This window comes from Lithobates pipiens, unplaced genomic scaffold, assembly GCF_037356315.1.
Source record: "Lithobates pipiens isolate NorthernLeopardFrog02 unplaced genomic scaffold, aLitPip1_a1.2 Scaffold_19, whole genome shotgun sequence".
In the NCBI taxonomy this organism is placed as follows: domain Eukaryota; kingdom Metazoa; phylum Chordata; class Amphibia; order Anura; family Ranidae; genus Lithobates; species Lithobates pipiens.
Window position 1 is genome coordinate 481,900,026 of NW_027507764.1, and position 25,427 is coordinate 481,925,452.

Genomic DNA, 25,427 nt, shown 5'->3' on the forward strand with positions numbered 1-25,427 from the left:
AGTGAACACAGACTTTTAATCTGCCCACTCTGCTCTGATCAATGGACAGATCCCTTGATGGTCAAAACGAAGTCCACCCAGTGTGAAAGCGGCCTTGGAGTCCTCAAGCTGTTGGCAGGGGAGTGAGGATTGTATTATACATTCCAATCTGTTTAAAGGATTGTTCCACTGATATATTCACTACATATCTTAGAGGCTATCAGATCTTCCCTCCAAGATTTCTAGATCTGTTCCCCCTTGGAGGATCACTACTTTTAACATATTCTCCATGATATAAAATAAATAAAATCTCCAATGCAGAAAGAGTGAAACACACTTCATAATGACCATGCCCACGGAAAGCAGGGATCTCATACACAAATATGGTTTGCTAGTAGAATAACAAACTCCAAAACCAAGTAGGGGTTTTGGTCGCATCAGAACTGATTCTCTCTACATATGAAAGCAGCTTAAGTATTTCAAATGCAGGTCAGAATGAGGTCAACTGACAGAACAAGCAGCGACAGATATCCCATTGGAAGGATTAGTGTGGATTCCAGATACAGAAATACCAATGGGATTGAGAAAACATCCAATACTAGGGGAGACATTACGAATAACTAAAAGAGTATTCAGGAAAACATCTATTTCAAGAATTCCCAGTCCGCTCCTTCCTATCCTTGGTACCCCAGCATTTCTACCGGGAATGACAGATCCAAAGTTTAAAACAATACAAGATAGAGGTATGAGTAGAATTTGTCATTTCTCGGTAGGCAACCGGTTAATGACTAAAAAAGATATTGAAAAAGGAATGACATTAGGACTAGACCCTTTCAGAATGAGGCAATTAGAAGCCTTTATTAGATCTAAATCAAAGGTATACGTAGAAATAAGGGCATTGACTGAGTTTGAAGAGATCTGTTTGAAAGGAGAGGAACTGAGACATCTGATGTCTTATTTTTATAGTATGTTAATAGAACAGGAGACTTCACAAGATTTGCCCTTTTTACAGGCTTGGGAAAGAGATTTAGGGACTACGTTTTCCCCAGAACAAAAGGATAAGATGCTGTTGTTTAATCAAAAGGCCTCGATGGCAAGCAGATATCAAGAAGGGGGATACAAGATCCTTACTAGGTGGTATAGAACACCAAAAGTGTTACATCAAATTTACACCCAGATATCAGAGACATGTTGGAGATGTCATGGAGCAGAAGGAACATTATTACATATATTTTGGGAATGTCCAAAAATTAGAGTGTTCTGGGAGATGGTAGCCGATACTATTGTAAGGATTACAGGAATTGACCTGGGAGATAAACCGGCAACTTTTCTGCTGCTGGACATCCCAATGGCAATAGAAAGATTCAAAAATTCTTTGCTGAGACATTTATTGATAGCAGCAAGGGCATGTATCCCGGTTCTGTGGAAAAAAAGCAACCCTCCAGCTAGAGCACAGTGGTTTCAGAGAATTGCAGAAATCCAACAAATGGAAAATTTAACAATGACAATGAGAGATCAAGACGAGAAATATCAGAAGATCTGGGCTCCATATCTAAATTATAGAGAAAGTATGATGTGAAACATTTCGAAATATGATAGAGCAGGCGGGTGGTGGTGGGGGGGGGGGGGGGGGAGTGAGGGGGGGGATTATAGTGAAAATTCAAACTTTTTTTTTTTTTTTTTTTTTTTTTCTTGTTTGTATATTTATTTATTTATTTTTCTGGGAGGGAAGGGTGAGGGAGGGGGGAGGATGACATGGAATTGAGGTATGGATTGAAATATTATAAGACTGTTATAGCTGTTAAAGAAGTTGTAGATGTAAAACGAAATGTAATGTGAAATCTATGGAAAGAAAAGATGAAAAAATAAAGAATTTATAAAAAAAAGAATGAGGTCAACTGCAGGTCGAATGTACCTGTCAGTGGATTTTTAATCATCTCAAAAGTGCCTCAAACTGATGTCAGCTCATCAACACAGACCCCAAGAGTGTTATAGAGCTGAAAAATTTATTTTGGGTGGACTTACATGTCAAACACATAATGATCGATTGACAAACTCATTAGTTGTCAAGCGCCTACTATATATAGCAGCAAGTTCAGTTTAAAGCTTATTTTGTATAATGTCAATGTGAATAACCTCCTGCATACAGTATATGGAATGCCAATGGATAATAGATTTGTTAAATATTTTTTTTGTATGGATTTTATATACTTTCTAAGTTATCTGAGCATCAACAGAAACTAAGTTGAAGACACAATAGTAAAAATGATACTGAGGTCCTTATCAATCAATACACTGGAGCCATTCTATATCTGTAGGTGGGTGTAATACTCTGCATAGTTTTTTCCCTAAAAGGACCACTAAGCCTAAAACAGAATGGCATTAAGTGAAAGAGTTACTAGCATACACAACTGTGCATGCAGAATTACCTCCGTACTTTTACAGAGATATTTGGCATTTATGGCATTTGCTGTGCCATTTATTGCTCTCCATTAGCTGCCATTTTAGGCAGAAAAGAGGCAACACAATGACACTTTTTAGTAATCTTCTGTAGTTAATAGACAGGATATCAAAAATATTGTTTCTCACTTAACCATATGCATTCAAAATATCCTTATTTGTCATTAAATCCTGAAACCTATACATATTAGCCCGAGGGAACTCTCAAACTGGCCATTCATGTGGTAATTTGATTGACTGCTTTGAGAGTTAAACAAAAATGGAATTGACAGTTTAATCACTCAAAGGCATAAAATGGTGGTCACCTGTAAGAAGATGGAACTGGAATGGGATTGAAACTGATTCTACTGAACCTGGAGAAAAAAATTGATAACTTCAGGCTAAATTACTGTAACTTTTTTATGTTTTGGATATAATATTTCAATAAACTATATTGAAGCTGTGAATTCAGTTTTGACTTCACAATCAACAAAAGGATGGTGGTCAACTGAACTAATGGGTGGTAAATTACTTTGTTTCCAGAAATTCCCTTCATTTGACCAAACGCATTTGATCATTTCTGGTAGATCGTAAGTGGTTGAAATTAACCACATAGCCAGATTAAAATGAATATGGCTTTGCTCATGTAGAGCAAAGCAATACGTTCACGTTAATGCAGACCCCCGCAGACATATTTACTAACTTTTTTCACCCCCTGCCACTCTCTTTAGCTAACCGGAACCTTGTATAAATTCATGGCCGGAGTTGTAACTTACACAAGGCCAACCAGTGCTGTTACACAGAGAGTGACATGCTCTTCCATACCCAGAAGTACTGGATATATCCCTCTGCTCCCAGTGGGAAACTGAATGGCCAGGGAATTAAGACAAATATATGCTGCTGGAAATAAGGTGAGGGGATTAAAATAAATCGATTACTTTTCCTTGATGGGGTGAAGTACAAGGTTGCTTTAAAAGTTATATTACATAGAAAAGCTTGAGGTTTATGCTTATCGCCACTTTATTCATATCTGGGGTAATGCATCTGTTAGATTTTGCATTAATGTTAGGGGCTAGAAACTGATAATATGCTGCAAATCACACAAATATGGCAAACATGAAATATTAGCTTCATCAGGCTAGTGCAAGTTGGACTATAAAGGCAATGTGTAGGTGCTCTAAGTTCCATGAAATTTTCAGTAATAAGGCGAAGTAAAGTGCAATTTGTGTGCAGGGTACTTTCCATGTGAACTGTCTAGATGTACACTATATCAAAGTATCAGGATGCCTGCCTTTACACGCACATAAACTTTAATGGCATCCCAGTCTTAGTCCAATATTGAGGCGGTCCACCCTATGCAGCTATAATAGCTTCAACTCTTCTGGGAAGGCTGTCCACCAGTTTTAGGAGTGTGTCTATGGGAATGTTTGACAATTCTTTCAGACGTGCATTTGTGAGGTCAAACATTGATGTGGACAAGAAGGCCTGGCTCACAGTCTCCACTCTAATTCATCCCAAAGGTGTTCTATCGGGTTGAGGTCAGGTCTCTGCACAGGCCAGTCAAGTTTCTCCACCCCAAATTCACTCATCCATGTCTTTATGGACCTTGTTTGTGCACCGGTGTGCAGTCATGTTGGAACAGGAAGGGGCCATCCCTACACGGTTCCCACAAAGTTGAGAGCATGAAATTGTCCAAAATGTCTTAGTATGCCGACGCCTTAATAGTTCCCGTCACTGGAGCTAAGGGGCCAAGCCCAACCCATGAAAAGCAACCCCACATCATATTCCCCCCTCCACCAAATGATTTGGACCAAAGCTTTAGGCAGGCTGTCGTAAACCTTGTGGACAGCCTTTCCAGAAGAGTTGAAGCTGTTATAGCTGCAAAGGGTGGGCCAACTCAATACTGAACCCTACGGACTAAGACTGGGATGGTGTTAAAGTTCATGTGCGTGTAAAGGCAGGCGCCCCAATACTTTTGGTAATATAGTGTATATTAAAGTGCTAAAAATAAACATTGCAAACAAATTCATTAACCAACAGTTCCTGTGTGGCTAAAAAAATGAACACTGAAAAGAATCAGTAGAGCATTGCTTCTATTTGCAACATGAGCATATGTATTTGGGTTAGTCAAGGGTTTATTGTGATACATCTCCAATAGTAGTCACAGGAGGCAATAAGATGGGGAAGCCACATACATCTGCAGTCTTCACCCTTATGTTTTCCAATTTGTGCAATCTACTGCATGTTATCAAAGAGGGGCCCAAACTGGTTTGCGTTCATATTTGAAAAAAAGTTTTAGTTTCCAGTCTGGTTACTACTGTACTACTGTTGCCTGATATTAAATAATCAGAGGATTATATGACACAGGTACCTGTCAGAGTGGCTGTCAGATACCTGTATGTACAGGCTACAAATACTGCCAGTGCAGACTACATTAGGAGGTAGAGGAGAACTCATAGATTCAAGGGACTGTACACCTATCACATATGGGTTCAGTGCTTCTAGTGCCATCTTCCAAAGAAGAAGATAAGGCTGTAGTGAGGAATTTGAAGTATGCTATAACAAATTCAGACAGATTAAGGTATACATATTAAGTGAAGCAGTGATTTTAACTACTTTAATACATGACTATATGTATGAAAATATTTATAAGGTGGCAATAGGTTCAGTACTGTCTATGGCACATATAGATTTTAATTTTCCACAGATTTAGCTGGTAAGTTTTCTTTGTGCCCTAGCTTTGAGGGTGCATTGATCTGTGTTTACTCAGCTCAATGCAGATGGTGTAAGTTAGCCCTTATGCCACGTACACGCGATCTGACTTTTAGACAGACTAGGTCCAACGGTCTTCCCGATGGACATTCAGCGGGTGTCCAATGGACTTTCTGAACGAACGGACTTGGTCACACACTACCAGATTAAGTCAGTTCGAAAGCACGTTCGTTTTGAAGGTTATGACGTAAATAAGACTAAACAAGGAAGTTCAATAGCCAGTAGCGAATAGCTGCCCTTACGTCATATTTGGTCCGTCGGACTAGCACACAGACAAACGGTTTTCCCGATTTTTAGTCCGTTGGACTTGAGTCCGTCAGATAGATTTGAAACATGTTTTATTTCTAGGTCCGTCTGACTTTTGGGAAAAAAAAGTCCACTGGAGCCCACACACAATCGAATTGTCCGACGCATTCTGGTCTGCCGGACCAAGTCTGCTGGAAAGTGCGATTGTGTGTACGCAGCATTAGTGTATTAATACTTGCAAACAATTTTGGAATCATATGCTATCCATTCCACTGTCTACAGTTAAGACCTAGTTATTTGGTAATATGCCTTGAACCTTTTGAATCTACCTGCAATGCTCCTGGCACCACACTGGCAGTAAATCGACATGTCTTGGCTGTTTCAGCGAATGTCAGTTAGGGGTGCTATGAACAATACAGAACTAACTATAGTTGTTACTATTTAATGAAATAGAACAATGTCTAACCTAACTCATCTTCTTCACTAAGTTGGATGTTATACATAAAAAACATCTTCCGGGACTTCAGCAATGATACAAAAGTGATTTTACAATGTAAGTATATGGCTTGTAAGATCTCTGAAAAATGGCAACACCAAAGTTAAACAACAGAGCTGCTAAGTTTCTATGTACCACTTTATATAAATTGTTCAGAAATGAAAGGGCACTGGACATCATCAAGATGATGTCCAAAATAGTATATAAAAGAATATTGCTATGTGGGCTTTCATTTACTTTTCTTCTGGATTTCTTATTTTTCTAATCTTGCTTAAAAGAAGAATGGATTTCCTTTGAGGCATTATGTGGAAGATTATTCAGTTTATAGTTGTGCGTTAATCAGCAAAAAGCTTTAATAAGAATGAGCACAACTAGGTGTCTTGCCTGTCCCTCCTCTTTATTATTTGTCTGTATAGAGACCATTGGCTTCCAAGGGGCAGTAATCATAGGCAATGGATGATCATGATTATGCCTGCATAGTAGGGATCAATGATCTCCATGGAGGAAAAGACAGCCCATGTTAATAGGTGCTCTGCTTTGATGGGTGGGCAAGTTGTAATCTTTTCCTGCCATAAAAAAAACAACAACATAATGGATATGAGACAGTCAAGAAACCACTTGTGTGCACACATTTTAAGTAAAAGGGTCAGTGACACAGCAGAAATGAACAGGCTTCCAAATCTCCCTGTGAATTTAAGGCCCTCTCTAGTGCAAAAATGATGTACTGCAACTTAAAATGGTTCTATATCACAAATATAACACTATTCAAATTGGTTACTTGATTTACACATACTGTATAACACTTATCACTAATCATTTATAAATATGCCCAACAATAATACATAACGTAAATATCCATCAATGTCATCTTATATTCTCATGAAGTTCACTTCATCAACAAATCACAATTATCTCTTTAACTGTTAAATCACAGTATAATTATTTTAAATGGATTAGAAAAGCTAAACTGTACTTATGTGCATGTGTACAGTTATTTGTATTCTTCCTGAACGGTACATAACTCATATTTTATTCACAGTATAAAAAGACAACAGAAAGAGTTGTCAGACTAAAATGATATAAAATCATATAAACCAGTTTGCTGTAAAACACCGGGCAGTGTACCCACAGCAAAAGTGGAAACTATGGTGCAATAAAAAGAAGATATTATATAACATCACTAACAGTGCTTCATGAATGGCTGTCCAATCAATGGGCCATGTAAACTAGAAATAAGAGCAGCTTCTAATATATCAGACAGTACAAAACAGTCTTCAGAAAAAGATATAAACAAAGTACCCAATATCATACTGAAATAATAGCTTAGTCCTCTATGGGCACTCACAGCACACTCAAAACTTCAGGTAGTGAGATTTAGCCAACAACTATACTACATAAATGTATCCCTACTGGAATAAAGGTAGCCATAAATGGCTGATCATAGCAAGAGCCCTGAAATCTTTTAAAGTTGCTTGAGATAATGAGGGTATTTCTGAGTTCAATTTCAATCCTTTATTCATCCTTGAAAATGGATTAAATGATCAAAAATTGTATGCATGCAGCTGTCATCCTCAGAAGACTATAGTGCTGGTACGAGTGGCTGGAGAATCAACAGATATCTGTTCATGGCCACTCTTAAGATCACTGCATTTAAAGCTGTACTCCATACAGGTATAAAAGACACAAAACAGTGCAGCTCTGCAATCATTAACACATTAACTGCATGTGTTTAGTCTTACAGAAAGGAAAACAAGATCTTTAGTTTTTACCATGGGTTATTGTATATGCATCAACTTTCAATTGTTTGGACACTGGCAAAAACTAGAAGAATTCAGGGACATCTCCCTATATAATTCCTCCCACTCCCAGCTAGCATCAGTTTTTTTTACTAGTGTCATTAGGCGATAGACCTATTCTCTCCATTGAGAGAAGCTTACCCTTTTCTATAGAAGTTTCTCTCTCTCTCTCTCTCTCTCTCTCTGTCTTTCTCTCTTTCCTATCAAGCTCCCTGGCTGCATTATAACCACTGGGGCTCCTGTATTTTTACCAGACCCTGTTGGATTGAAAAAATCATGGTGGCCTGTAATGTTGCCAAAATGCACTGGATCCTGCTGTAGGCACTCCCAGTAGCATGTAGTGAGACATGCAGAGTAAGCCCCGGTGCTTTCCAGGTCCAGGACCATGGTCTGCCAGTGGTAAAGCCCTGTCCCTAAAGACTACTTTGGGGTATGCCGATCATGAAGGGTGAAACCAGGATGGGGTGTGTTGCTCTTTTAATTCTGCCTATACAGCTTCAGTGGTAAGTATATGGCAGAAGCCCTTTAAACATTTATGCCCAGGGTGATGTGGATTTATTTAAACCCCCACTGCGGTGTGTGGTAGAAGCAGGGATGCTGGTTTAATCCAAATCTGGTGCCATTTACTTGCATTGGCACATAATTACACAGTGGTACTGAGCCAGCATAACTTTCCCAGAGCAGCACCCTAATGAGTTTGCTTGACACTATGTCTGTGCAGCCATATTCTGAAAAAGGTTGCTACCTCTTTCTGTTTCTGGGCACACCTTTTGACCATCAGCAGCTCCTTTCTCTTTCACTGGCACATACAGTGGTCCCACCGTGTTACCTTGGTATACAGCTGCCTACAGTGCTTGGCACCGTGGCCTTCCCCTCCCTTTTTACAGTAGCTGAATTTGTGAGCAACCCTCTAAACACATTTCAGAGAGCATGGCAACAAGGTCAGATGGACTTGCTAGCTCAGGCTCAGTACTTTGCTGAAACAGAGATTGTAGTTCATTCACCCAATGCCCTAATATGCTGCATTTTGGTGGTTATTACCAGTCTTACTTTGCCTTTCTCTGGCCATTCTGCTGGCCTGTCACCATCTTTCTTATTTTATGTACAGAGGAATTTTTTGTCACAATGTAGCATCTGAGAACTTATTTGTAACGAGGGAGACAACTGTGCCCCTTAAACCTCCCTTATTGAATCAATAGTTGACTTTTCCCTTAATCCAGACACATTACTGAAGAGGAGGTAGTAGCCAAGGATGATTTCTCTCCTTCTAAGGAATCAGATTAGGATGACATAATTTTGACAGAGATTTTATTCAAGCTTATGGATTTCACAGTTCTCCTTTTGACGCTGTACTCTCCTGCTTAGCATTAGAGCAACCTGCTCACAGAACCAGCTAAGCCTTTCCTGGTTCTCTTGCTGATTAAGCCTGCCTTAAATAAGGACTAGCCTCACCTGCAAAAGATTTTTATTCCTCCTAAACACCTTGTTCAACAATATCCTATCGAGAAGAATTTCCTGTGAAATGAGGCAGTTTCTACGGTAAATGTTGCCATTTTCTTGTCTTAATAAGACCCTCACAGCCCCTGTGGAGGATAATCCTTTGTTCAAGGAGCCCTTTTTCTCTTAATAGGCCCCACCATGCAACCCACATTAGTCTGTCAAACTAATGCTATCTGGACAACACATATGTTGAAAAACAACAACAAAGAGAGAGCGCACCAACCTAGTGCATTACCATATTACAATTTATTGAAGAATAAAAGACAAGTGTTATACTCACACACACATGACACAGGTAAGCATGTCATAAAAAGCAAATGAGATCTCCTCCGGGTCCGCTGCATCTGGTGAAGAGCGTTCTCCCTTGAAACGCATTAGTCATCATGGACACTGATGGGTCTTCTGATATCATCCGTTGATTGTAGCGGACCTGAAGGTGATCTCATTTGCTTTTTATGACATGCTTACCAGTGTCATGTGTTTGTGAGTATAACACTTGTTATTTTTTTATCCATAAATATATTTTACTATGGTAATGCACTAGGTTGGTGCGCCCTCTCTTTGTTGTTGTTTTGCAGTGTATATAAGGATACCCATTGTCCTGAGAGGGCAGCAAGGCACATTGGCACTGAATCCTAGTTTATGTAAAGAAGAGCAGACATAATAAGCCCTAAAGCATACCACTCAAGTACAGGAGAAGCTGAGATTCTCAATCCTTCCTAATTGAGTCCTCAATCAAACATTTTATGCTACTGTGTGAGCATCTTGCTGGACACATTTTATCAGATTTCCAGGATGAGTGTTCTTTTTCTTTTAGTGCATAATCATCGGTTTAAATGCTGAGCTCCAATGCAAGAAGCATCTAAAGAAGTTATCCTTTGAAGGCGAATGCCTGTTTGGTACCTCCTTGGGTAAGTATATCAAGGAGATTACAGAGTTTACATTACAGAGGTAAGAGTACTCTTTTTATCCCAGAAACAGAAGGTTTGTGCCTCCATCAGAAGATCTTATACTTCTCAGGTCAGGAAAGGTTCCTTTTGTCCCTCTTCCCCTTCGAGTTCCTAATCTAAGGTGCGAGTGTCCTTTTGTAAGATGATATAGCCCTCTAAACCAGCCATGGCTGGTTTCAAGGATTCTTTCCAATGATGGGGTGCCCCCACTTCTCAAAGTTGGGGGAAGTCTATCGTCTTCGTGCTTCTGGTCCCAGAAAATCACAGACATCTTGGTCCATAGTGTCATTTACAGGGACTACAAATTGTAGTTTGCACTCTACTTCCTACATACTTTCATGTTTTTGAACTTATCTCTATCCCTGTTGCAGTGAGCAGATCTTCTTGAAGTTGTCCAGCAGCTTATTTGTCAAAGGGACCAAGGGGGCAATACCCCAGTACCTACAGAAGAACGCATTCAAGACTTCTACTCAAACCTTTTTACAGTTCCCAAACTAAATGTAGGAGTCAGCCCATTCTGGATCGGAGAACACATAACTTGTTTTTGCGGGTGCAAAAGTTCCACATGGAATCTGCCAGGTCAGTCATTGCTGCCCTCTTTCCAGGGAATTTCCTGGATTAAATAGACATTCAGAATGCTTCCTTGTACATTACCATCTTTCCTCCTCATGAACGTATTCTGCATATTGCAGTGCGTAATCAGCATTACCAATTTGTTTCTTTCCCTTTTGTCTTTCCCACAACCCCAGGGTTTTCAACAAAGTGCTCACCATGTTCTTAGCTCTCCTTCATGTTTAGGGAATTCATGTTGTGGGTTACCTGGATGATCTGTTAAAACATTAGTCCTCCCATATTTCTGTCAGCCAAAATCCAGCAGACATGAAGACTCTGCAAGGCTTCAGTTAAACCCTCAATCTCAAGAAGTCATTGCTGGACCCATCCCACAGATTGAAGTACCCGGGCCTTACACTAGACGCAGCCCTTTCCATAATCTTCATGTCTCAGAACAAACTCATGCCCTCCCTCTCTCAAGCTTAGGCCCTTCAGGCCCAGGGGAAGCACTTTCTTTGCGAATGCACGAGGGTCTTGGGTCTAAAGACTGATACAATCAAGGCTATGTCATAGGCCCAGTTTCTCTTGAGCGCTGCAACCTAACATTCTGGCAGCATGGGATAGACTTACTCTGGATGGCCTTGTGCGTCTGACCACTAGGACCAGGCTCTCCTTAGTGTGAGGGATTTCAAACTGAGCACCGAAGTCATGGAAGTCTTTTCTCCAAAAGACGTGGAAAGTTCTCATGATGCCTTTTATTTCTGGATCCTCTTGTAGTGGACTTGGTTGTCAGAGGATGCCCTCCTTCCAAATAACATTCTGGAGCTTAGTTCATATGGCTCTTTAATGCTGGAAAACCCTATTGCAAGAACATCCAATGAGAATCTAGTTAGACAATGCTACATCATTCATCAAGGAGGAACCAGAAGTTGTGCCACACAAAAGGAAGTAGACTTTATCTCGTCTAGGGTAGAACTGCACATTCCTGGAAAATTAGCAGGAAGACTTTCTCAGTCAGCAGTGCCTGGATCCAGTGGAATGGGCTCTCCATCCTTAGGCGTTTCAATTTACAGTTGGGGGATGTTGGACATAGATTTTCTGGTGTCCTGATGGTTTTTTTTGCAGGTACAGGGACCCTCATGTGGATGGTCTTTTGACCTCGGAGAATCAGTACAACCTAATCTACCTATTTCTTCCCTTCCAGACTTCCCCTCATCTTCTCCTCAGGATCAAGTTGGGAGGTGATCCAGTGATTCTTATCACACCAGTTTATCCTTCCACGTTGTGCAAAATTATCTGTCCCAAGGGCCAGTGTTCATCCTCTTTCTCAGTTGTGGGCTTTAAATCATTTGTTGCCAGAGCAGTTTTTTGGGCACAATTAAACAAAATAATTTTGAGCCTCCAAATGTTATATATTTTCTGAAAGCAGAGACGTTGGAGAATATAATAGCAGTAGTTACGATGGTTTGCCAAGCACAAAATTTCAGTAAAAAATACATGAAATTTTATTTTAGGGCACAAAAAACACAATATGTTACCCCTTTTGTAGTTAAATGTAAACGATTAGGTTGCACTGAATAAATAGATACCCAACATGTCAACCTATAAATTTGCACATACCTGCAAAATGTTTGTGAACAGCTGTCTTACTGCGTTGGCAGTAAATGGGTTATTAGCATGGCTGTTGAAGCCACAAACGTGAGAGACAGGAGCCTATCAGAACATGGCCATCCTCATCCTAGAAAATTGGCTACCCACAAAGTCTACCATAACACCCGGAAGTCTTATTTTGCTTGGTGCGAGTAAAGGAACTTTTAGTTTGGGAAATACTTCATGGGATGTATTTTGTCCTTCTCTATTTTGGTGTGGACCAGCATCTGGCTTTATTTATTACCAAAAGGACAAGTCTCAGCCCTGGCCCCTCACTCCCTGGTTAAGGCCTTGGTTTATGGTGTCGCACACATCTCTATCCCTGTACACCCTTCTGTGTCTTCTTGGGACCTTAATCTGGTTTTCTCAGCATTGCAGAAGCCACATTGTGAACATATTAGGTATATTTTGTTGTCTGATCTCACTAGCAAGGTGTTCTTTCTTATTGCTATTACTACTGCGCAGATGGTCCCTGAGTTAGTGGTCTTATTCTATAAGAAGTCCTTCTTAATGTTGTACAAGGGCAAGATTGTCTTGAGGCTAAAACCGTCTTTCCCCACTTCACCTCAACCAGAATATTTCTTCACCTCTTCACCAGAATATTTCTTCACAAAATTCTGTTTTTTTCACCTCAACCAAAATATTGTTCATTATTCCTCATGTCCTGTTCAGAATCATCCCAGGGCAATTTCTCTCCACTTCAAAGGGTTCCTACAGGGGTATACTACTTCTTGCTTCAGACAAGTTATCATTTGATCTTATTGTTTAAATATAGGGTTCCTTCCTGCCCTGTTAAGGCACACTCCATAAGATCTGTTACTGCTTCATGAGCTTTTCAGCTTTAATCATCTGTGTCTTAGATTTGAAACATTGTCACCAGGGCTTCTGTTCACACATTTGTTAAGTTCTACCAGGTTGATGTTTTTGGCCTCTTTTGATGCCAGTTTTAGACATAAGATGCTACAAGCTGCTCTCTGAGTCTGTCGAACCTTTCTTGAGCCATTTGTTATGTGGTTTTGCTGGTGTTTCTTTGCTGTGTTGCCCACCTCTCAGTTTGATTGCTTTTGGACCTCCCATAGTAAAGACTAAAGATCCTGTACAGTACAAACAAGAAAAAAGGATATTTGACCTACCAGTAAAATCCAATTCTTGGAGTATAGTACGGGACACAGGCTTTAAAGTTCAGCTTTAAAGGAGAAGTCCAGCATTCGTTTTGCACTCCTGTGACCCATTTTCACCAGAGAGCGGTCTGAATTCTGCTCTCTGCTGATGTCACCAAGATCAGTCCAGGCACCGTGTCATCTCAACTCTGGAAGTCTGGATCCGCCAGGTGCCTGCACTGATAGCAGTCTCAGCCTCTCAGCAAGCTGATGAGATGGCCGCTCCTCGCCCCTCCACAGCTCATCACTCCAATGAGCATGGAGAAGCAGAGCAGGAGAGCTGCTGATTGACGGTCAGCAGCTCTCCGCTCATGGAGCAGTGAGAACCAAGCGATCGGCGATGTTCGATCGCTCGGTTCTCAGCTCGGGGGACAGGTGCAGCATTGGACCGATGCTGCATCTACCTAGGTAAGTATCATTACATTAAGATTACATTAAGATTCCCATACTTTTCCTTTAAAGCAGGATTTCCATGTTAGATTTTGAAAAGATATCACTATTAAACAACCTTTCTCATCATACATGCATATTGAGACAGCTATGGGCAACTTTCTACAATGCCTTAAATGTGGCCCCTCATCTTGTGTAAAAGACTGCATATTTTTGAAAAACATTCAATAAAAATTATAGAAAATAAATTAACATCTGTACCAGGGATGCAATCTATGATGTTAAACTTCCCACCCAGATATACCAATATTTATTAGTATTCCAGCAGTGACATAAGGGTAATATATTTAGTAGAAAAAAAGAAAAGAGAGACTGTTACTTAAACTGACCTGTGCCATACCTTTTGCAATCACATCTAACAGTTCCCGTACATAGAAGTTGTTGTAAGCATATTTAAGTGCTTTAATAGCAGGTTTCTCCTAATACAATTACATCATCCCTTCATTCTGGATTGCCTGGAATAATAGTTTTTTGGATGACCACAGCCTACAGATCTGTGACATGAAAGAAAAGCAAAAAAAGCCTACAACAGTTTTTGTGCACAGATAATGATAGATGGGATAGCAACAGGAATGGCACAAGTCACTTAATATTTTGATTATATATTTTATATTATTTCATTTAAAACTATTACCTGATGGTGGAGATTTTTCCTCCATAAAAAGGATCTGGCCATACATGGAGAGATCTCCTTCACCTGAGATACACATCCGCCATTCGGTGCATGCTGCGCAATGCCTACATTACCACTCATTAAATATTAATGTAAGTGCCAGGCAATTCATCTGTTTATAAGCAAAGATGAACAGAAGGATGGACAAGGCCAAACCTCCTGATGTCTTTAGGTGCTTACGCACCACATAGAGTAACAGTGTCAAGTAACCATGTGTGGCCACCTTTGTGTTTCTAGAACTTTCAAAGAGTTAAAATGATCAAAATAGCAGCTACCGTCTAGTCTACACTATTATTACTTAAAGGGTAACTCCAGTTTCATGGGGAAAACAAAAATACAAAATATATATAGCATATACAATTGCGACACAAATCATATTGTTATTTCTTTTCAATATGCAGCCACTGTACTTTTCTGTAAAATGCAATGCAATATGGCTATCTGGAGGTGTTCTATACACAGAATGTGTACAGAACGCCCCCCAAAAACATCATTTCGTGCTTGTGTAATTGGCTCACTGATTTCCCCAGAGGTTTACACTAAGATACAAGTCAGATTTCAGGCGTCCCCTGCAACAAAAATGTAATTTTTGGTAAGATACCACCAATAGGAAACCATGTCTAAAAAGATGCAGACCCAGCTATTTTCCTCATTAGAGCCCTACAGCTGCAGCAACTGGTTAATAATTATGAAACCAGTCCTATTTGACTGACTCAGCACAGGGGCATGGAGGAACAAACTGTGATTTCTTCAGAATTTCAAAAGGTAGGAATCTGCAACAAAGTTTGTTAAAAGCCCTGCAATATACATAAATCACCCAGAGTAGAGTGTTTTTTTCTCAACAAAAGTGGAGTTACGCTTTAATAGTGAGCCAGTCTTGGTGGGCCCAGCCAAAACAGTTCTTGTTTTTTGCTCAAGAATAAAAATCATTCATAATTAAAAATTGCATTGGGGAGAAAAACTTTGTGTTTTGTATGGCTGCCTTCATATTAGGAAGGTGTTGGCTAAAATCTCTGCTATCCACCAGATGTGGCGAGTGTCAGCATTATTTAGCATGTGTGTCCACCTTTTTCCTATCACTTTTCATGTGTGATGTTAGACAACAATAAAGGACTTAATTTATTAAAGTGTAATTAAAAATAATTTTCTGTATTGGCCAATAGCATTCTGGCTCCAAAGTTTCTTCTCCAGCCATCCTGCTTCATCTTATTCTTAAATCTAACTGGTTGCTGTATTGCAACAAGACAATTCTTATGAGACATTTTATGATGCACAAGGCCCTTATGTGCTTTACACACTTCCTGGTCCTCATCTAAATTTTTTATGCTTTTTAAGTATTTTTGCCCTATCATTATTTCTTATTAACTGGCAGTTATCTCCAAATCAGGAAAATCAATAATGATGTATATGTATAAAGTTGTGCATCTGTTCTGAGTCCAATAAGATCACTGATGTACACGTGTACGATCACAAATACATGTAGGAAATGTTCAAAAACTCTGGTGAGCATTAAGCTCGTACATCATCATGCAAACACGGATTGAACATCCCTTTAGTTTTAGTCAATGTTTCACCTTTGTGTGAACCTATTCCTTCCCAGGTGATGTTCCTTTATCTGTTCATAGAGAGCATGATCAAAGAGCATGAGCACTTGAGCTCTCCATCAGTGTCTGACACAGGTGGAATTTATCACTTCATCTAGTCAGTCAGGAAACCTCTGACAGGCCTTCTTCCAGCGGCAGGCTGTACACCATTTATCCCGATTCTCCATCCCATAAACTTTACGACATTTCTTGCCTTCACCGCGAGGTTTTCTGAAAAAGAAAAGAGAGGGGGTATTTTTTATTTCAGAACAGCTGAACCACAGTCATGACTCATATAAATGTCAGTCAGGCAGAGATACAAAAGAAATAAAACATGAATATTGTAACTAGCATGTCTAAATGTGTTTAAGCTTTCTTATTTTTTTAATTAAGTAACTTATTCATTAGTCAACTTATTGGAAGTTGATGGAAGTTACAGAAACTGTTTTTATCCTAGATCTTTATTTTTTCACTGTGCTCATCCAATTAACCGCTTGCCGACCGCCTCACGCCGATATACGCCGGCACAAGGGCTCATACAGGCAGAATCACGTACCTGTTCGTTGCCCTTTAAGGGGCGGCCAGTGGGCACGGGAGCGCCCGCAGCAAGTTCCATGAGTCCGGTCGTAGGTCCCGCAGACTCAATCACTGAGGGGATACCCGCGATCGCCTCACGGGGAGGAAGTATGGGGAGATGCTAATGTAAACAAGCATCTCCCCATTCTGCCTAATGAAACTGTCACTGATCTCTGCTCCCTGTGATCAGAGCAGAGATCACTGATGTCTTACACACAGCCCCTAGGGGTGTGGAATTTAATCTCTGCATCGATGCATCGCGATTCGGGGGTCCCCGATGTGACATTGATGCATGCGACCCGAAAAATCGATGTCGGGTGACGTCATCCCGACTTGCCCCGCCCCTCCCGGAAGAGCAATCCAACCGTTTTTATCAAAATGCCTTTTTTTATAAATACAATGATCATCCATTAAGTGGTCACCTCTGTGTGGTTTTTTTTAAATACAGTGCCTTGCGAAAAAGTATTCGGCCCCCTTGAACTTTTCAACCTTTTGCCACATTTCAGGCTTCAAACATAAAGATATAAAATTTTAATTTTTTGTGCAGAATCACCAACAATTGGGACACAATTGTGAAGTGGAACGAAATCTAATGGATTTTTGAAACTTTTTTAACTAATAAAAAAATGAAAAGTGGAGCGTGCAAAATTATTCGACCCCCTTGCGTTAATACTTTGTAGAGCCACCTTTTGCTGCGATTACAGCTGCAAGTCGCTTGGGGTATGTCTCTATCAGTTTTGCACATATTGAGAGACTGAAATTCTTGCCCATTCTTCCTTGCAAAACAGCTCGAGCTCAGTTAGGTTGGATGGAGAGCGTTTGTGAACAGCAGTTTTCAGCTCTTTCCACAGATTCTCGATTGGATTCAGGTCTGGACTTTGACTTGGCCATTTTAACACCTGGATACGTTTATTTGTGAACCATTCCTTTGTAGATTTTGCTGTATGTTTGGGATCATTGTCTTGTTGGAAGATAAATCTCCGTCCCAGTTTCAGGTCTTTTGCAGACTCCAACAGGTTTTCATCCAGAATGGTCCTGTATTTGGCTGCATCCATCTTCCCCTCAATTTTAACCATCTTCCCTGTCCCTGCTGAAGAAAAGCAGGCCCAAACCATGATGCTGCCACCACCATGTTTGACAGTGGGGATGGTGTGTTGAGGGTGATGAGCTGTGTTGCTTTTACGCCAAACATATCGTTTTGCATTGTGGGCAAAAAGTTCGATTTTGGTTTCATCTGACCAGAGCACCTTCTTCCACATGTTTGGTGTGTCTCCCAGGTGGCTTGTGGCAAACTTTAGACGAGACTTTTTATGGATATCTTTGAGAAATGGCTTTCTTCTTGCCACTCTTCCATAAAGGCCAGATTTGTGCAGTGTACGACTGATTGTTGTCCTATGGACAGACTCTCCCACCTCAGCTGTAGTTCTCTGCAGTTCATCCAGAGTGATCATGGGCCTCTTGGCTGCATCTCTGATCAGTCTTCTCCTTGTCTGAGCTGAAAGTTTAGAGGGACGGCCAGGTCTTGGTAGATTTGCAGTGGTCTGATACTCCTTCCATTTCAAAATGATCGCTTGCACAGTGCTCCTTGGGATGTTTAAAGCTTGAGAAATCTTTTTGTATCCAAATCCGGCTTTAAACTTCTCCACAACAGTATTACGGACCTGCCTGGTGTGTTCCTTGGTCTTCATGATGCTCTCTGCGCTTTCAACAGAACCCTGAGACTATTACAGAGCAGGTGCATTTATACAGAGACTTGATTACACACAGGTGAATTCTATTTATCACCATCAGTCATTTAGGACAACATTGGATCATTCAGAGATCCTCGCTGAACTTCTGGAGTGAGTTTGCTGCACTGAAAGTAAAGGGGCCGAATAATTTTGCACGCACCACTTTTCAGTTTTTTATTTGCTAAAAAAGTTTAAAATATCCAATAGATTTCGTTCCACTTCACAATTGTGTCCCGCTTGTTGGTGATTCTTCACAAAAAAATAAAATGTAATATCTTTATGTTTGAAGCCTGAAATGTGGCAAAAGGTTGAAAAGTTCAAGGGGGCTGAATACTTTCGCAAGGCACTGTATATGCAGCTTTAAACCTCGTTTTTTAGTGTGTGTATATAACTGTATACACCGCTCATGTGACTGCTCAGTCCAGCCAGCCTCTCTCCTCTCACGTCTCTCCTGATGTCAGCCCCGCCCGCCTCTCTTCTAATCTGATAGCTACAGTCGGTGGGCGGGGCTGAGAACTCCTACTGACCTGACGAGAGACGTGAGCCTGAAAGACGAGAGAGGCAGGCCAGAACGAGGAGAGCAGTGAACAGTCACATGAGCAGCTTATGCAGTTACACACACACACACGAGGTATGAAAAGCTGCATATATTTTAGAATGCACATACAGCAGTGGGCACTTAATAGATCTGCATTTATCTCACCACACAGGTATTTTTTAGCAGAAGTATGTAGAGTACAAGTATGTTTGTACTCTACATACACTGCCTCCTACACGTGCTCTGTGATGACATTTACCCGGCCTCCCTCGTTTGCACATTCCACTGTGTTAACTCCTAGTGTGTTGGAAGGTACAAACGAGGGGGCGTGAGTAAATGTCATCACAGAGACAGTACAGGGAACTTCACAGGGCTGTTTGTCAGTTGTGGATTTGGATTCTAATCCCTCCTGACCTCCCAGCAGCCGGGTGTGTGTGAATTCCTGTACCCTGTAGTGCACCAGATTAGTGTACCTAGTAAATCAGAGTTCCACCCATTTTTTAGTTTATTAAAAGTCAGCAGCTAGAAAGTGTAGCTGCTGACTTTTAATAATCGCATTCACCTGTCCCACGGCCCATCGATGTGGCCGCACGGAGCATCGCTCCTCTCCCCCTCCTCTCCTCAGCGCCATCATCTACTGTGGGCAGTGACACGCACCCATGACAGCTTACGGCCGGGCGTGCACTGCGCTTTGCCATTGGCCAGACAATGCTCCCAGAAGATCGCTGGCAGAGAGGGGCCGCCTAGTATTTTTTTGGTTTATTAAAAGTCAGCAGCTACAAAAAAAGTGTATCTTCTGACTTTTAAAAAAGACACTCACCTGTCCCACAATCCACCGATGTGGCCACCCGAACCCTCCATTCTCTCCCCTGTCTGTCCACAACGCTGGCAATACTACTGTGGGCATCCAGGTGCGCATGTCTCACTGCACTGTCCTGCACAGCCGGGCAATCTTCTGGGACCTGTGATGTGTCCCAGAAGATTGCAGAGAGGAAGGGCCGCCTAGGTGGCCCAAGCGGAAGTGGGAGCATGTCAGTAATCGTGATTCATCGTGATGCATTGTGGAATCGAATCGAATTGAATCGTTGACCAGATAATCGTAATCGAATAAATTCGTGAGACCAGTGAAGATGTGCACCCCTAACAGAAACACGCCCCTAGGACACACTTAACCCCTACACTGACACCTAGTGGTTAACCCCTTCACTGCCAGTGTCATTTACACAGGAATCCGTGCATTTATATAGCACTGATTGCTGTATAAATGACAGTGGTTCCAAAAATGTGTCAAAAATGTCCAAAGTATCTGCCATAATGTCGCAGTCACAATAAAAATAGCTGATCGCCGCCATAAAAAAAATGTTAATAAAAATGCCATAAAACTATCCACTATTTTGTAAACGCTATAACTTTTGCGCAAACCAATCAATAATCGCTTATTGCAATTTTGTTTTCCAAAAATATGTAGAAGAATATGCATCGGCCTAAACTGAGGAAAAAAAATGTTTTTTTATATATTTTTGGGGGATATTTATTACAGCAAAATTTAAAAAATAATGTGTTTTTTTCAAAATTGTCGCTCTTTTTTTGTTTATAGTGCAAAAAATAAAAAATGTAGGGGTTATCAAATACCACCAAAAGAAAGCTCTACTTGTGGAAAAAAAGAACGGCAATTTTGTTTGGGAGCCACATTGCACGACTGCGCAATTGTCAGTTGAAGCGTTGCAGTGCCAATTCGCACAAAAAAGTGCTCTGGTCAGAAAGGGGGTAAATTCTTCCAGGGCTGAAGTGGTTAAAGCGGAGGTCCACCCTAAAATGGACCTCCGCTCATCGGAATCCCCCCCCCCCCCCCGGCGCCACAATCGGCACCTTTCAGGGGGGAGGGGGGTGCAGTTACCTGGATAATCCAGGTAACTGCACCCACTTCCGGGCTAGCTCTCTGCGGAAAGGGGCGTACGTTACGCCCCTTTCCGCAAGCGCCCGCCCCCTTCAGCAAGTGCCCCGCTGCCTGCTGGGAAACACACAGCTCCCAGAGGCAGCGGGGACCGTCCGGATTGCGCCGCGCGGCTCGCGCATGCGCAGTAGGGAACCGGGAAATGAAGCCGAAAGGCTCCATTTCCTGATTCCCATACCCAAGATGGCGGCGGCAGGACCCGACAGACGAGCGAGCGATCGGCTTCGGGTGCCGACATCGCAGGCGCGCTGGACAGGTAAGTGTCACTATTTAAAAGTCAGCAGCTGCAGTATTTGTAGCTGCTGGCTTTTAAAAAAAAAAAAAAAAACGCGGAGTCCCGGTGGACTCCCGCTTTAAGATCATCTCTCCTTTGATACTGCAATTGTTAATGTGGACTAAACTCAAAAAGTACAGATCTTTGACCTATAGGAAGCAGCTATGCATCAATGTTGTGTTTAAGAAGCACCCTGAAAGATCTACCCCTTGCCTTAAATTCTTCCTGAAAAGTAGCAGTTAACGTACCATTAATAGGGCCATTTGTATTTTGAGCCTTATAGCTGTATATCTGCAGTGTGAAATAACTGCTAGTTTAACAAGATTTGGAGTGAGATTTGGTGATGTCACTACTGCGCTGCTCACTGTTTTCCATGCTGGAGAGAAAACTGTACATGAGGGCCTACAGGTGCCTGGATCTCCCTGCTTCATTCATTTTGTGTATCTGTGCTGTCTGCATCTCTCCTGTTATTTCCTGAATATTCCCCTGCCAATCATCAGTCATCATTAAGCCGCGTACACACGGTCGGAGAATCCGTCGGAATGCGTCTTATCGGACCGTGTCGTCAGATAATCCGACTGTGTGTGGTATGCATCGGACTGATTCCGTCCGAATCTCTGTCCGACCCAATTTTCCAACATGTTGGAAATATTTCCCGACCAACTGGGCCGGTCGGACGTAATCCGATCATGTGTAGAGAATTTTGATCGGACCAAGTGCCACGCATGCTCAGATCAAATTCCTACATCAAAGCTATTGGCTACTTGCCTGAATCTAGTCCCATCGTAACGAAATTACGTCATCACGTTCTGAAAGATCGGATTTTTTCGACAACTTAGTCCGACCGTGTGTATGCAACAGTTTCGGACACAATCTGTCAGACTAAATCTGACGGACAAAATCCGACGGATTTGGTTGGCAGAATCTCCGACCGTGTGTACGTGGGCTTAGAGAATGATCCGCTCTCTCCCTGGGCCATATTCAGTGGGTAAGAGGCTTGCTCTTAGACCTCTCCAGAAGCCCCTATCTTGTTTAGGTCTGCCACACCCTACACCAGTGTTGCCAACTGTCAGTATTTTTACGGGCAGCCAGTAAAAGCCGGGCACTTTTCTGCTGCGAGTAAATGCCCGTAACAGGAAAAGGCTGTTAACACTTTCCCGCCCAGCCAATAGCAAATTGACAGCCAAGCAAGGGTTCAGTTTACCACAGCAGCGCAATCTGGCACCGGCCGTGTCCAGCGGCGAATAATCGATCTGAGTACCAGCTCACTGCCGGTATCACAGCAGGTCACAAGTCAGTTGTAAACAATAGATGGCTTCCTTTCATGCTATCCATTGAATACAACTGTGTTGCTATCTGTGATTGGTCAGTGGAATCACATGGTACAGACAGGGCCAATCACAGCCTAATCAAAACAAAACAGACTGAATGAATCAGTTTCATTCAGTAAAATGCTTGCTTATAGCAATGTAATGCACTGCTATATGCAAACAAGATGTGTAAAAAAAAAAAAAAATCCTGATCATATCCTCAGAGTAGTACAATGTTACGATGGTAAAATTACATTGCTCTGGTCACAGTGTCAAAAAATAAATAAATAAAAAATAAATATAAAAATCATAAAGAAAAGAAAAAAAAAAAAGATTCAAAAGTTTTATTTTTTTTTGTATTGTCACCAGTCAGTGTCCCTGGTTACCACCACTGCCATTATATGATACTGCTGTACTACACTGGTTTTTAATTCTGCCAAAAAAATTACAACTTCAAAAAACTTGCCATGCCTTTTACTAAATACCTTGGACTATGTACTTTCCAAAAAAGGGTTATTGGGGGTTATTGTACTGTCCTGCCATTTTCATTCCTGGAGAAATGAGATATCAGTACATCAGGATTGATCAATTTTCAGGTATATACATACCATATTTTGTGGACTCTATAACTTTCCTACAGACTAAATAATGTACACTAATTTGAATTATTTTCACCAAAGAAATGTAGCAGAATACACATTGTCCTACATTTATCAAGAAAGATTATTTATTTGCAAAATTTTATAAGACTGCTTTCACACTAGGATGGCGGGTCTGTTAGCAGCTAAAAATTAGCTAAAACAAGCGGCACTTTACCGCTGTTTAAGCAGCACTTTTAACCCCCACTACTGGCAGAAGAAGGGGTTAAAATTGCCCGCGTGAAGTCACTTCCGAATTGATTTTCAGGTTCTTCGGAAGCGCTGCACATTCATTCCGTTATATATATATAAGAGCACTGTATACAGCGTTCCTACACCGCCCAAAAGAGGCTGCTTGCAGAATTTTTTTGTCCTGTCCCACAAGCGCACCGCCCTAGTGTGAAAGTACTCAGGCTTTCAAACTGGGGAGGCATGAGAGGCAGTTTTCAGGCGCTTTACAGGCGCTATCTTTAGTGCTAAAACGCCTGAAAACTGCCTCAGTATGAAAGGGGTCCAACAGAAATTAAGAAAATAGGATACTTGTACTCACCGTAAAACCGTTTTCTCTGTAATTCACTGACTGACACAGCTCCTCTCTTAGCCATTGGGTTGTTACGCCACCTTTAGGAGAAGACTAGGCATAACATGTTTTAGTTCCGCCCAAAGGGCGGGCCCTTAGGTAGCAACCCCCAGCCTGCCATGCAGCCCTCAGTACGTCAACAAGCAGTATAACGTAAAGAAAATTAGGAGGAGCGGGTGCTGTGTCAGTCGGTGAATTACAGAGAAAAGGATTTTATGGTGAGTACAAAAATCCTATTTTCTCTTATATTCACAGACTGACACAGCTCCTCTCTTAGCCATTGGGACATCCCCAAGCAGTGCCAAAACAATGGGTGGGAAAACAGCATAAAAACTTCATCCACCATGGCAAGTGGGAACTAGTATAACTTTACCTACAAAAACGACAGTGTGTGGAAAAAAACACCACAAAACAGAGTGCTCCTCAACAGAGAGGCACCACCCTCAAACCGCACCAAAACTGCGGTAAAAAATGCAACAGTGCATTAACTTAAAGGTACTGCGTTTTTACCCAAAAAAACAGGAAAAATTGCATATGCAATTGCAACTATACAGCTGCCTGCAAAACTTTGCAGCCAAAACAGGCATCAGCTGATGCACTGACATCTACCTTGTAGAATTCCGTAAAGGTGTGAACAGATGACCAGGTTACCGCTTGATGTCGGAAGGCCCAAAACATTCCAATTGCCCTTGTGGAGTGGGCCGTGACCGGAAAGGGGGGCACCTGCCCCTTCAAGGCGTAGGCTTGTACTACAACCGGTCTGATCCACCTAGAAATTATGGCCGACAAGACCGCCAAGCCTTTCTTTGGACCAGCCACTGAAACTAACAGGAAGTCTGACATCTGTAAGGGAGCCGTAGCATACGAATGCACCCTCAGAGCTCAGGCCACGTCCAGGGAATGGAGGGCCACCTTCTTAGGATGTGTTGGCTTAGGGCACAGAGATGGTAACACAATGTCCTCATTGATGTGAAACGCGGAGACCACTTTCGGCAGAAAAGAAGGTTGCAGACGCAACACCTTCTTATCCTTGTGGATAACCAGATAGGGCGACTTGCAGTTACGAAACCCTCCTGGCCGATGTGATGGCCACTAGAAAGACCACTTTCTGGGAAAGAGTCAACAGAGGGATCTCTCTGGTATTTTCAAATGGCGGTTTTTGCAGCGCCGACAACACCAGATTCAGATTGACCCCACTGAGCCACCAGAGCGCCTGACGCGTCTGCCCAGGAATCTCTTGTTCTGGACACGAATTTAGGATCGCCGACAAAGCGTCCGGGGGCACTGCACATTCTGCAGGTGAACCGGTTGCAATTGCCTGGATTTCGGGGGAAGAAACACCAGTATCTGAAGCCATGCTGACCCTACCCTGTCTGCCACTTGATAGGGACTTAGGACGGTGATGGTCTCACCCTCCTAACTGCTGCTGGCTGAGGGGCTCTTTCCCGCAGGACTCACCACCCTGACTGGTTCTGCGATAGTCCAGCAAGTAGTGCCTGTGTTCTCTGTCAGCTCCCAGGTGCAGAGGAAATCACACTGTGTCATCCAGAGCTGCTGCTTATGGCACTGAAACCGATCTAT

At 41.8% G+C, this 25,427-nt stretch overlaps 1 protein-coding gene and 1 long non-coding RNA gene across 2 annotated transcripts in view; one reads left to right on the plus strand and one right to left on the minus strand.

Annotated features, from left to right (window-relative positions):
* Positions 1–9,749: 9,749 nt before the first annotated feature.
* ZNF704 (zinc finger protein 704) overlaps positions 9,750–25,427 on the minus strand; it is a 159,540-nt gene continuing 143,862 nt past the window's right edge. Inside the window, exon 9 of the mRNA XM_077492928.1 lies at positions 9,750–16,477. Coding sequence (XP_077349054.1) covers positions 16,366–16,477 — 112 coding nt within the window. The 3' untranslated portion in view covers positions 9,750–16,365. The remainder of the gene's footprint in view (positions 16,478–25,427) is intronic.
* The window catches only part of LOC143997348 (uncharacterized), a 59,737-nt gene continuing 53,227 nt past the window's right edge, over positions 18,918–25,427 (plus strand). The window contains exon 1 of the long non-coding RNA XR_013277678.1: positions 18,918–19,183. This is a non-coding gene — a long non-coding RNA (uncharacterized LOC143997348). The remainder of the gene's footprint in view (positions 19,184–25,427) is intronic.